Here is a 14641-nt window from a genome sequence, read left to right on the forward strand (position 1 = left end):
CTTGACTAAATGAGCAAAAAAATTCAGGGTTCTTTGAATGGAACTGTATCATGATAAGAATTTGATCTTGTGGGAATGCATTTACATTTTATTTTATCATGCTTGGGATCAAAACCATCTTCAAAAGAAATTCAAGAGCACGAGATGGAAATGCTATCTCTCAAATAACAGAAAGAAGAAGAGTGTTTTTGAGACAATGGGGTTGATAAGGAAGTTTGAGGCAGTGAAGAAAGAAAGGTCTCACATGGTGGGAGAAAATATAAAAGCAAAGCAGCAACTACAAAACATGGATGTTAAGTGATCTTCCTGTCTATCCAATCTGAAGAAAACCATACTGCTGCTAGGAGTTCATCTTAACATAAGTTTTCACAGTTAGAGGCTGATATTTAAATTTCATAAGAAGTTTGACAGTGTGGTCGTGTTTATTAATTGGATTGTTAGTTATATGTGTGCTAGGTTTTGTGTTTGATGACTTCCTATGATAAAAAAAGGAAAAAAATTGAAACGGAAATTAAAAAAGAGAGAGAGAGTAGGGTGTGCATGGGAAACAATTGTTGAAGGCTCATTATTGTACAGATTGATTAGGAGTAAAATTTTTCTGGGCTTGATCCGGTGGTTATTATCTCTCACATTGTGAGAGTTTTCCACGTTAAAAAATCATGTCTTCTACAATTTTTTTCACTTGATGCCTTTTGTTAAGGGTTAAATTACTTTATACCAAGGAATAAAAAATCAAACCAGACCGGCCGGTTTAGGCCGGAAACCGGCCAACCGGCCAGTTGTCCGGTCCGGTTTGCCATTTTAACCGGGAAGGAATCAACCCGGTACAAATCGGATTAACTCGGTGTGAATCGGAAGGAACCGAGCAACCCACTAGATTGAGCAGGTTGGCCGGTTCACTTTTTTGAGAAAGAAGACGAAGGTGTACTGGGGAAAGGAAGAAGAAAAGAGAGGGAAAAGGGAGGAAAATAATGGAAAAATTTAAGAAGATACCATAAAATAGAAGAAGTAACGAGCAGTAACAAGGAAGTTGAGATTCAAGCTGCAAAATAGGAGGAGAGGGGAGGAGGAGAAGGTGTTCACAGGTCCGGCCAGACGAAAATGGCATTGCTCAGGTTGTAGAAGCGCACTGCTAGCTTGTTGAATCGCCGTAGAGCCAAGAGCCAAGGTCTGGTTGGATTAGATAATAAAAGTGGAAGAGGCTGTTATTTCTAAGGGGAAATCACAAATAAAGATCCTCGAATTAGCAAAATCAATCTATGGTCACCTGAATATGCCAAATTACCATGAGGGACTCGGTCTCAAATTGCAAATAGCAAATGTTGGTGAAAAGACGAAATTGCCCCTCAGTCAATCAGATTCATGAATGAAGGCTGAGACAAACAATGTGATCGTGGAGAGCTTGGAGGAGAAGATTGGTGGTGCACATGGTTGAGAATCAAGTAAGTAATGTTTGCAATGTTTCTAAGTATACTCTTTTTCTTCTCTACCCTGTAAGACCGAGGAATGTGATGTTGTTCTTGAATGTGGTGAGTGGTATTATGGGTCGTTGGGTGATAGGTATGGAGGGAGTGAGCGGTGGAGTTGATCATGGAATAATACTGTTTAAGGAGGGTTCGGTTGGGTTGAGATTCAAAATATTAGTCTTTGTAGTCAGATTGTTGACCTGTGATTTTCATGACGCAGGTTGCCACTGATCTCTGTTAGGAATATCACGAATGGGAGAGTGGGGGAGGGGAAATGGAAGGAGGTAATAATTATTAGTTTGAGTATGAAGTTTAAGGTGGTGCAGTGGGGGGAGAGGAGTAAAGATCTTGTCATTTAGAATGTCCAACTTGTAAAACCCTAATGTCAAGTGGGGAAGAGAAGAGTTAGTTGGTCTTGATTTGTAAATGCAAATTTGATTGAATAAAAGTATAGTGAAGCTGATATATTTTTTTATATGTAAATTGTTGTTCCAGGTTAGGATGACAAAATGAACTGTAACAATGGGTCAAGCTATTGGAAGGAATTGTTTTGTTTTTTCCATGTTGGTGGGTATTTTGAAAGAAACAGTGAAGGTGAAGTTAAATACGGTGGAGGGAGTGTGAGAGCAAGCAGCATAAAAAAAGGGATAACACTGGAGGAATTAAGGGGAACAATATCACAGTTGGTACACAATGATGCTAAAGGGTGCGAAATTAAGTACACGGTTAAGTTTGCTGAGGGCACACTGGTTGATCTTTATGATGAAGGTGATATTTGCAATATGTTTAGATATAACGATAGCAGTGCTCATTTGTATGTAGCAGCGAAAGGGAACCAGAAGGAAGGTGGAGCAGTGAATGATGGAGAAATGTAAGTGGTTAAAGTTTTGCAGTTGATAGTTATTGTTCGGTAATGGATTATTGTTAATACCCAAAGAAATGTTGTTATCATGTGTACTGCGCAGCAGTAGAAAGTTGTTATTTGGTAATGAATTGTTATTAATTTAGATATAAATCTTGTAATTAAGGTAATGAAGTTGCGGTTGGAAGTTGTAATTTGGTAATGAGTTGTTGCTAATTTCAATTCAAATGTTGTTATATTGCTTAGTCTGTTACAGTAGTAAGTTGTTATTTTATAATGAATTGTTGATATTTCCCATACAAATCTTGTTATTATGCTAACTTTGTTACAGTAGAATGTTGTTATTTCCTAATGTGTTATTGCTAATTTCTATTCGAATGTTGTTATTATGGGTGTAGGGGTGAGAATTTGTTTGGGCTGTCGGCAGAAATGACTGAAGGTGTGGTGAACCTTGGTGATAACTATGAACCACTCATTGTTGACTATGGTGCTGAATGCCTAATGTATGAAGGAGGGGTTTAAGTCAGACAAACTTTAGTGACGGTTCAGGGAGTGAAGGGACATTGAGGGGTAATTTGAATTGCATGAAATGGGTTGGAGTTTTTGCAGGAGTGGGGCAATATATTCCACATGCCCAAGCTTTTAGGGAGGCTGTGTACAGGTTTAGTATTGCACAGAAGTTTGCAACGACATATGTGAGAAACAGTAGGGAGAAGATGAATGTGAGGTGTAAAGTGGAAGGGTGTCCATGGAAGATTTGTGCAAATGCTGTTGGGAGGGATACTCTTTTATTACGCATGACCACATTCGTTAATGAACACATTCATTCAGCGCAAGATAACCTAGATGTCACTTATACTGGCAATGCTACGTTGACGTCATCAATAATACTTGAGGAGATAAGGAACCATACCGAAAAGCGTCCTACTGAAATAAGGAAGACACTGGAAAGGAAATATGGTGTGAGGCTAACATATGCTCAAGCTTACAGAGCAAAGGAAAAGGCCATGGAACACATACATGGGAAACCGGAAGAATCCTATATGTTCATACCATGGATATGCCAAAGATGGAAGGAAACTGATGATAAAACAGTTGCTGAATGGGCTGCCGTTGGTAATACATTTGAGCCGGTTTTCATTGTATATGGTTCGTGTATTGAGGGTTTTTTGAGTGGTGCAAGGGCTATATTATATATTGATGGAACTCATTTAAGTGGTCCATATAAGGGGACACTACTCTCAGCGTCGGGATATGATGCAGATAATGACTTGTTGCCTTTTGCAATAGCAGTGGTGAAATCAGAGAATCTTGATGACTGGACTTGGTTTCTGTTCAAAATTAAAGAAATTGTTGGTTCGGTGCAGGTGACAATTGTGTCAGACCACACAATGCCATAATAGGAGCTGTCCAAGCAATATTTGGAGGTGAAAGACATGCGTATTGTTATAGGCATGTGAAGGAAAACTTCAGCGCTGAACAAGTGAAAGTAAACAAAGGTAAAAAGACAAGCCAATGGTCAAAAGAAGATGCATTAAAGGTTCTTGATAGAGTAGCTTATGCAAGGGTTGATAGTGACTTTGATAATGCAATGGCAGAGCTGAGAACTATGTCTCTGAGTTACATGATTGGGTTATCAATCAAGGTGATGTGAATAGGTGGGCAATGAGCAAGTTCTCATTTAAAAGATGGGACAATATAACAACCAATATAGCTGAGTCTTCCAATTCTTGGATGGTGAAGGAGAGAAAGCATAATGTGGCGCAAATGATCCATGAGCATCGGGAGAAAGTAGCAAGGAAGATGCATGCATCATATATGTTTATGAGTAAGTGGAGGAATTGTGTTGGGCCAAAAACCGAGGCAAAGGTTCTGGAGAATGTGTATTTCAGTAGGTATATGAGCTATGACAATTATGGAGGCGGAAGACTGTGTGTACATACATCTCGTGGAGATCAAAGAGTAGACCTTGGTCTACACCAATGTAGTTGTCTTGGTTGGCAAATGTCAGGAATTCCATGCTGCCATGCTTGTGCAGCCATTAAGACTGTGGGGGGAAATGTATATGAATATGTTGAAGACTATTACAAAATTTCAGCACAGGAGAAAATATATGGCAGGAGCATGGTTCCAGTGGTAACAATCGATATGCCTAACCCAAATGACTATATGTTTGAGAATCTTGCTGAACAAACCCTGTTTTTACCACCAAATACAAGTAGGCCTCCTGGAAGACCAAGGACTAAACGGCAGGAATCACAATTCCAGAACAAAAAAGTCTACCATTGCACCAGATGCCACCAACCTGGACACACAAGGAGGAGTTGCAAAAATCCCAACCCATTTTGAAGTTAATTTCTACAAGTGACAACTAATTTTTTGGTGTATATACGCTCCACTCTTCTTAATTTTTTTGGGAGAAGGGTGTTGCTAGTTGCATAGCTACACAGCTATTTTTGCAAGTAATATGTTTGCTGACAAGGAAAAAAGAAGTCAACGATGTTGTTAATGTCTTTTTGTTATTGACTATTGCAAAATCTGGTTGTTGTAAACGGACCTCTTACTTTTTGCTAAATGACATTACATTGCTGTAAATTCCCTTGGTTGTATTGTAAATGCAGACTGCTTACTTGTTATATCAGCAAATAGAGGTTGCTGTCAAACCACATGTGCTTTGTGGTTATTTGACTTAGTATTGCTGTAAACTCCCTTGGTTGTATTGTAAATGCAGACTGCTTACTTGTTATATCAACAAATAGAGGTTGCTGTCAAACCACCTGTGCTTTGTGGTTATTTGGCATACTGATGTTGCCAATTGGTTAACAAAACTTGTTATTAAGCAAAGTGAAGTTGTCACTGGGTAAACAAAAGTAGAAAGGCTATCATTTAAATGAGAAAAAATGAACTTCACCAATTGCACTTCCAAAGTTGTTATTTCACAAAGTGAAGTTGTCACTGGGTAAACAAAAGTGGAAAAGCTGTCATTTAAACAGGAAAAAATGAACTTCACCAATCAGACTTCCAAAGTTGTTATTTTGCAAAGTGAAGTTGTCACTGGGTAAACAAAAGTGGAAAGGCTGTCATTTAAACAGGAAAAAAATGAACTTCACCGATTCCACTTCCGAAGTTGTTATTTCGCAAAGTGAAGTTGTCACTGGGTAAACAAAAGTGGAAAGGCTGTCATTTAAATAGGAAAAAAATGAACTTCACCGCTTCCACTTCTGAAGTTGTTATTTCGCTAAGTGAAGTTGTCACTCGTCAAACAATAGTGGAAATACTGTAACTTCATTCAAAAAAATTAAAGTTCATGTATCGCTTAACCGGAGTTGTTATTTAGCATACTGAAATTGTCAGATGTTAAACAAAAGTGGAAATAGTGTCATTTTATTAAAAAAAAAAGGTACTTCATGTATTGCTTAATGGACTTGTTAATTGGCATATTGATGTTGTCATACGTTAAAGAAAAGTGGAAATAGCATCACTTGAACACAATTTCAATGATGTCAATAAAAATATCATTTCACCATTACTAATTGTCATAACTGGGTAGCAGTTAGGCCAGACAACAAGTTCACTACACATAATGATAACGCAATAACATTATCTACAGTCAATGTCCTTCATGGCCCAAATTCTTTCTCTATAGGGACTTTCTCCTCCTTTTGGACGTTCGCCCCTTCTGTGGATGTGGAATAAGATTCAGCGCATCCTCACGGCATTCATTGTTATCATGGTTCACCAGCCACCACATTAGATCACGCCGAAAAGCTGCCACATCTCCCTGCAAAACAGATTCAACAGCAAGTTAATCTTACTTTGCCCCTTTACCAGTCACAACAATTAAGCAAACCATATCACCTGGGTGTATTCTAGTGGAATATTGGGTTCCCATCTGCTGAGCCATATTAGGACATGCACCCCACAGTCCCTCCTAGGAACAACACCACCATCACAGTTTAACAATTCGAGAATAAATATAGGAAATCACCAAATTACATGTGCAATGTATGTATACTCACAAATTACTCTGTTGAGGTACATCAGGCCGCACAATTTCCAAATTTGGCATTTTCTCAGTCAAATCTGGCCTAACCATGCCAATAATGTCGTGGAACCTTTCTCTCTACACATATATCAATATTCATCAACATCACTATAATTTCAGACAATAATAATACAATGTAATATGCCCAGGTGATTCTTACACATCCTGCTATGGCCATTTCCTAAGGGTCATAGGTGACTGCTTGCTTCTTCTTAGTTGTGGTCTTCTTAGGCTGAACAGTTCCTCGCATGGAATCCAGGACATAGAACTTCATGGTGTTGGGTTCAAGGGCAAAGCAAAACCAGTGCTCACCAACAAGTGCAGGACCCATAACCAAGTCACAGTCACCTATGTTGTACCCGACAAATTGAGGAATTATTTGTTGTGCATGGTAGTTAGGGTCCCACCGAGCTGGGTCACAGATCATTAACTCCTGATAAAGAACACAAATTGATTTTGTCAGTTTGCAATTAGTTTCTTTAGACGGTTATTTGCCTTAACAGTGTTGTTACTTTATATACTACACTTGTCATTTGCCTTTGAGGACTTGTAATTTTCATATCCAAACTTATCATTTCACAAACTAATGAAGAAACCTCACCATGAAGTCCGCATAAAAAATATGCCTCCTTACATGCCCTTCCACAGCCTGTTGCTCATCCACCACAGCCTTACAAACTAATGACATGACCCTGTTACTAACTCTGTTATTTCCCCCAAGAGAATGCAGCAAGCGTCGGGTAATATCTTCATCATACATTTTAATCAAAGGACTGACAATGGTTGAAGTGAGTTAGCATATGGGTTATGTTAACAAGTGATAACAAAACCCCATCAGAAAAGCTGAGTATCACAATACTTACTAGTCACCTTCATCACCTTTCACACTTCGGCTAACAATGGTGAAGAAAATTTCTTTATCCTCTGCAGGCCTCTTCAACCTTGTTTGTGCCTTCAACTCCAACCAAGGAGACTTAATTTTGTTGAAGCGAACCCTGGTAGATCTCCTTACTTGTTGTGCCTGCACACCTTCAGCTGCTGTCACAGTTCCACCCTGATGGGGTTTGCCTCTCAACAGGGTCAACATATTTGACAATTGCTAGGGGGGATACAGTGACGGCTGTGTCACCCTCCGCATCATCACCTTCAACATTAGATGACAGGTTTATGGGGGTAGTAGGCGTGGGTATGTCACCCTCCATTTCATCATTGTCCTTCTGTGCACTCTGTCCCTCATCCTTGTCCTGACTATCTTCATCATTCTCTCCATCATCCTTTTCCTTGCCTTCCTCCTCACTTGTCCCATCATCACTCCCCCTGTCACCTTTCTCCTTGTCCTCCTCCTCCTCCTCCTCTCTTGTCTCATCATCACTCCCTTCGTCATCTTTCTCCTTCTCCCCACTACTCTCACCATCACTCCCTCCATCATTCTTCTGCACAGCTTCACTAGTCTCACCAGCATGCTGTCTCTCCTCTCATCGTCATCTTTTGACCCACTAACAATTGATGCGAGTGTCTCAGCATGAGCGTTTCCTTTTCTCTTCCCATCTGTCTCTCTTGGAATGTGCACCTTCAACAGCTCCTCATCTACCATATTCATCAGCCTCTGATGGCTTTCTTCTATCCTCTCAATTAATCGTGCATGTAACTGCTTCAGCTCCTGCATGACAATGGCGTTTATCAATTTACTAGCAACATAATTATACCACATCATGATCTCACTATTACAGATGACAAGCTCACTTTACCCAATGACAAGTTAACTATTATAAATAACAACTTCAGTATATGAAATTACAACCTCACTACACTATAACAAATTACAACCTCTCCCTATTGCGAATAACAAGTTCATCAGTAGTATAAATAACAACTTCGGTATGTCAGATAACAACTTTACTATATCAAATGACTAGTTCAGTTTAGCCAATCACAACTAATAAATTATAATTAGCAACTTCGGTACATCAAATAAAAACTACATTGTAACAAATGACAGGTTCACTTGACCCCATCACAACTCAGGCATAATCAATAACAACTTTATCAAATAACAACCCAAACCTGATCTTTACCGAATGACAAGTTCACATTACCCAATCACAACTTTGGTACCGTTTTTAACAGGTTAAGTTTATCAAGTAACAATGTCAACTATAACAAATGACAACTTCACTAAACCTAATCACAACATAAGTTTTATAAATACCAAGTCAGTTTATCAAATGACAATGTAACTATCACAAACAAGAAGTTCACCAAGAATATCACTCTACCAAAGATATACATACTGGGTCCAGAGAATCAACATTTATCCTCTCGTCTTTGCCAGACACAACATCACTCCCTTTCTCACCATACAACAGCCCCCTAATGCTCTTCCTCTCAATATTTGCCAATTCTTTGATCTTCTCATCTGTCCAGTATTGGATAGCACTGGTGGAGCCTCGCTGCAAACCTTGGATGAGGTTAAAATGCTCACCGAAAAAAAGCTGCAACACCACATATCATCACCAATTACATTGTTCATATTGCCAATAAAGTATTGCACATTGAGAAACAAAATAGTCATACCAGAAGCAAGTATACGCAGCCACCAACAGTACTGCTCCCTTGCCCATCATTACCCTGTCTATACAGCTTCACAAAGTCAGCCATTTCTTTCCATAGGTCCTCCATAACATGTGTTGCCCAATCATACTTTTCAAAGTCATCTATCGTGGAACGCATGACTCTCACCAGCCTCTCACTCACTTCTGAGCTAGATGACGGACATAGAAAGGTACCCAACGTGTATAGGACAAACAAGAATTCAAATCTATGATCTTCCTCCCCAGAAATAATGTCATCTAGTATTTTGTTGAATGGCACTCTCCGATACTGATTCTTCAAGTTCTTGTACATTTCATCATCCTCCGAAACTTCAATTTTAATCTTCTCCCCACCATGGCGTATTCCTAGGAGCTTCTCAACATGTTTTGCTCCTATTTTCTCAGTTTTTCCCCGTATTGTAAATTGATGTGTTGGTGGGTCATATGATCTTAGCATAGTCACAATGAGATCGCGGGGAAGTCTCTTCAATCCAACCTTCAACAAGCTTCTAAATCCTATCCTCTCCACCCTATCCCTTAACTCATCATTATTATTCACAAAGTGCAGTAATTTCTTAAAACCTTTCAAGAACACTCGGGTTAAAAATGATGGTACATATTTCTTTTTCTTCTCCTCTTCAATCTTTTCTGGCCTTCTTTTCTTCGCCTCCTCTGTGTACCTCTTCCTCTCCTCATCAAACAAAGCTCTCCATGCCTTTGACACAGCATCTCTTTTTTGTTTGCCTTTGATATCACTATCACCTAATGTCGCCAAATACTCCCTTCTGAATAGCAACCAGCCATTGTGTGCCGGCTTTGATCCGGAGGCTCCCTCAGATGCCATGTCCTTTTTCCTGCAAAATATTCAACATACAATAGTTCACTAACACAACTTATTAATTGACTAACAACAATTCTGTCAATACTCGTTCTGTCAATCAAACGCCTATGATAAACTTGTTATTCTCTCTACAAAAGTTGTCAATCCTTAAGCTCAACTTGTTATTCCCACATACTTATCATAATTTTTATTTCTGATCATACACTAGTCATTTAACTTGTCATTTGAAATGATAAACTTGTCTTATTGTCATACTCAGCTTTGTTATTCAAACAAGTCATTTCCTATTATCAAATTCTTACTTCCGCATACAAATCTTGTTATTCACTATTATAACCTTGTTATTTCCCATTACCAACTTGTCAATTTCGCATTGACATCTTCTTATTCCCAATTAATCAACTTGTCATTTCCTATTCTTAAATTATCATTTTCGTTACAAAACTTGTCAAATCCCACCGTCCACCTTCTCATTTACAACAAAACACACTTAGTACCTCTTCAATTTCAATTTACCCTTGACTATATCCTATGTCGTTATTTTCCCTACTATTATTGTCATCTACGAAACTAATATTGTCATTCCCTCCCCACATAAATACCATTCCCATAGGTTATTTAACAGAAAAAACTTATATTTTTCACAGTAAAACATTCTTCATCACTCAATCAAAATTTGGGTACTTCTACTTTCCTACCCTAAACTCTTTTACTCTTACCAATCATTCGCACATTCTTGCAGCAACCAATCCAAACAAAATTAGCCAACAAACTTACTACAATCAGTCACCCAACGTAGCTGCTAACTCTGATCACCTAAAGTGATTGCTGTCGCACTGTTCAACGATGCCTTCGACTTCTCTAAACCCTTCTACAATGCCGATAAACCACAGCTTTGTTCACCTCTGTCACAGCAAATATGCTCTTCACCGTCTCAACACTCCTCTCCACACTACTCTTACGGCAAAATGGCAGTACGCAAGTGTGCGAAAATGGAGACAATAGGGAGAATGCAGAGAACAGTGGGAAGTTGTCGATAGTGGGGGGACTACGTGCCGCGGGTTCAGCGGGTTCAAATCACTAAGGGGCAATTTCGTCTTTTCACCAACATTTGCTATTTGCAATTTGAGACCGGGTCCCTCATGGTAATTTGGCATATTCAGGTGACCATAGAGTGATTTTGCTAATTCGAGGGTCTTTATTTGTAATTTCCCCTATTTTTAACGCAATATTTGATATTAAAATAGAATAAAAAAATGAAAAAAAGGGACAGTAAACAAGACGTGTTGCATTCAATGTATCAGCTTTTTTTCTTTGCATTTATGCTAACTGACAACGTGTTGCAGTGATCTAGGATTTTTTTCCTCTCTTTTCTTTTTATTTTCCTGACCTTGCTTGTACCGTGTTATGTAAATAATAAAATATTTAAAATACACAGCATATAACCCTGATTTTTAATGTTGTATTTAAATTAAATTTTTAGGTATTATAATTCATAAAATTTATTTCTTAATTATTTTTTATTAAATTGTATTATTTTAATATGAACGGTCTGACTCCGGTTCGACCCCGGTCAGACCATTAACCCTTAACCCACTATCGCAACGGGTTTAGTATCCGGTCTGATTTTTGGTTCCTTGCTTTATACACATCATTTTGACCTGATTTTTTAAAATAAAAATTATGTCTACCGTATTATAAACTATTTGTGCAAATTTTTTCTCGGACACATTTTTGAAGATGCCAGATGGAATGGCAAATGTGGTATCTCATCGTTCACTAAGGCAAAAATGTTCAATGTATTGATTTATAAAGAAGTTTTACAGGCTTAATAGTCTTGCATAAGCTCAGGTTTTGAAATTGCTGTGCAAAAGTTAGAGATTATTTTTAGTCATGACATTCAAATATTTTCCCTAAGGATTAGGAGTGAAATAATCCAAGCAAGAACGCCCGAATAAAAGTAATTCATATCTATGAATTGAAGCACAAAATTGAAAAATTATTTGCCATTGATCTTGTGATTTAGTAATATGAATGCTAAGTAGGCAATTGTAAATATAAAATCTTAATTTATTTTGTCTTTTATATTTATGTATTCTTTTTCAAGGTAGTCATTCTAATAACAGTAACTCTAGTCAATATACTTTTAATTAGTAAGAATATTTTAAGAAAAACAACACCTATTTATTATAAATAACTAACTTAACTTATATTTTTAATCTTCACAAATTAGTCAACTACCTCTTATATTTAAGACTGGAGGTAGAATGACTCACACTTTTTTTGGGCCAGCAAATAATTTTTAAAAATTGCTTTAGTTTTAGGGAGAATTATATATATATATATATAACTATATATGAATTTCAAATAAAAAATTAATTATTTGCGAGTATTAAATATAATTTGACTTGTAATTGAATTTTATTCGTTCTTTTCTCACGGTATGAGTCCTATCAAACTCTCATAGAAATTCTAGATGCTAACTAAACTCACGCGAATACAACTCAAGTAATTAGAATCTTAATAATTTTTCGGATATGAAATTAGATGAAAAAGCCAAAATCCGAAATTATTGGGGCCAATTTGATTTATTCCTTGAACATCCTTCTCGTATTTCCTCTATATTCATTGTTCTCCTTCTTGTCCTTTTACCCCTCCAATCACTAGGCTTTTTCCTTTCGTTTGCCCGTCTATTAATAATTAATAGTGCTGTTTTGCCTTCAAATTTCAAACCAAAAAGAAAAAAACAAAGAAAACTAAAAGGAGATTTACTTCTTCAAGCCACCCATTCGTTTTTTTTTTTCAATTGTGTAACTCAAAATATTCTCAAGTCACTTTAGATTTGAGACTAATTTCTCTCAAACTAGGAGTATTAAAATTAAAGTCTTCACAACAAATGTGCTTCGCGGAATTTAAATTTGCTTTATCCTCCTTGCACTACAAAAAAATAGGGGATTAGTAACGGAATTTTATTCCATTGCTAATCCCTCACAAATTCCGTCACTAAAATTAGTGATAGAATTTAGTGACAGAAAATTTTTGTCGCTAAATTAATGATAGATTAGTGACGGAATTTTAATTCCGTCACTAAATTAGAGATGAATTAGTGATAAAAAATTTTTCCGTTACTAAATTCTGTCACAAGTCCGTCGCTAATTCTATTTTAAGTGATTAGTGATGGAAATTAGTGACAAAAAATTCTGTCACTAATTTTCGTCACTAATCTATCACTGACTTTCATTTTATGATGAAAATTAGTGATGAAATTTTTGTCACTAATTTCCGTCACAAATCCGTAACAAAAAATATAATATAAATATATAATTTTTTAAAATTGTTATTAAAATAAAAATATAATATATCATAATTTTTAAATAATATATTATATAAAAATTAAAAAATACAAATATTATAAAAGAAAAGAAAATAAAAATATATAATATACTTATTATTTTTTAAAATATTTGAATAAAAATATAAATGATAAGAAACTTTTTACTAAAATATAGAAATTAAATTCAAATAAATAATAATATATTAAGTTATAAAATATATATTAAACTACATAATATATGTTAAATTATGTATATAATATTTATTATATATATTTGAATTTGTTATTAAAAATATTATATATATTTATTTTTGCATAAAAATTTTGCAGGTGTTTCTCAATTTAATTAGCAAAGTCTTCAACACGCGCGTATAAGGTCTCAGGTTCGAGCCATCACTTCTTCACAAATTGGCTCAATTTGTGACATGGTGATGATATGAACAAGACAATGACGTGGCGGCTCATAATGATGGACACGTGGCGATGATGTAGCTGCATGGGAGAGAGGAGGAGTTGAGGTGGTGTCCAATGATGACATGGTGGATCACAATGATGGACAAGTGGCAATGACGTAGATGGAGAGATGACATGGCAACATGAGAGATAGAGGAGTTACTGAGGTAGTAACCGTCGATGATGTGGCGACTCATAGTGATGGGCACATGGCGATCATGTGGATGAAGGGATGACATGGCGGCATGGGAGAGAGAGGAGAATGTGAGGTGTCATAAACATGACACGTGATGGCGATCAATGATTGCTATGTGGTATTTTAAGTTTCTGTCACCAAGACGGATTATTGATGGAAATTTCTATCACCAATTTGTGATGAAATTTTTTATCACAAATCCATCACTAATTTATGACAAAATTTTTACAGGATATCCTTCTCTAATTAGTGATGGATTAATTTCTGTTGCTAAACCGTTAGTAATCCATCGCTAGTTAGATATGAAATTTTGAATTCCATCACTAATTATTTAGTGACGATAGAATTAGTGATAGAAAAAATTCCGTCGCTAATTTGGTTGCTAACTAAATTCTGTCACTAATCTGTCACTAATTATGATTGGGGACGAAAATTTCGTCACTAAATTTCGTCGCTAATTTGATGTTTTTTGGTAGTATATTCGTATAAAGATAAATAGTCACTATAAGAGGAGATTATTTAGATAAAGATGTTTATAATCAGTACGTCATGTTTTCTAATCAATGTGATTTTTTTTCCACATGAAATTAGCATTAAATGATTATATGAAAAAAGTTATAAAAAAAAAAGAAGAACATATGACAAATTACGGTGGAGAACTTGATATTATAATTGTAGGAAAATTGACCTAAGTGTTTTTTAACAATTGGCACAAAAAAAAAAAAACTTGGGCACATCGGCATGGTGGAGACTTGTGAGCTGCATAGCAAATAACTATACAAAATTAAAAAGGCGTCCCGCAAAGGGAAGTTCACAAAAAAGAAAAAGTGGCATTATCAATTTAGGAATCTCA

General features: G+C 36.5%; 1 protein-coding gene across 1 annotated transcript; it reads left to right on the forward strand.

Moving 5' to 3' along the window:
• The first annotated feature begins 2248 nt into the window (after positions 1 to 2248).
• On the forward strand, positions 2249 to 5134 carry LOC114744241 (uncharacterized). Its single transcript, XM_028932428.1, has 6 exons — positions 2249 to 2337; positions 2727 to 2815; positions 2938 to 3706; positions 3927 to 4605; positions 4950 to 4985; positions 5060 to 5134. Exons 1-6 carry the CDS (start codon positions 2249 to 2251, stop codon positions 5132 to 5134), a joined length of 1737 nt encoding a protein of 578 aa, XP_028788261.1.
• The last annotated feature ends 9507 nt before the right edge of the window (positions 5135 to 14641 follow it).

Source organism: Neltuma alba, unplaced genomic scaffold, assembly GCF_004799145.2.
Source record: "Neltuma alba isolate B1F8T4 unplaced genomic scaffold, ASM479914v2 tig00004295_pilon, whole genome shotgun sequence".
NCBI lineage: Eukaryota > Viridiplantae > Streptophyta > Magnoliopsida > Fabales > Fabaceae > Neltuma > Neltuma alba.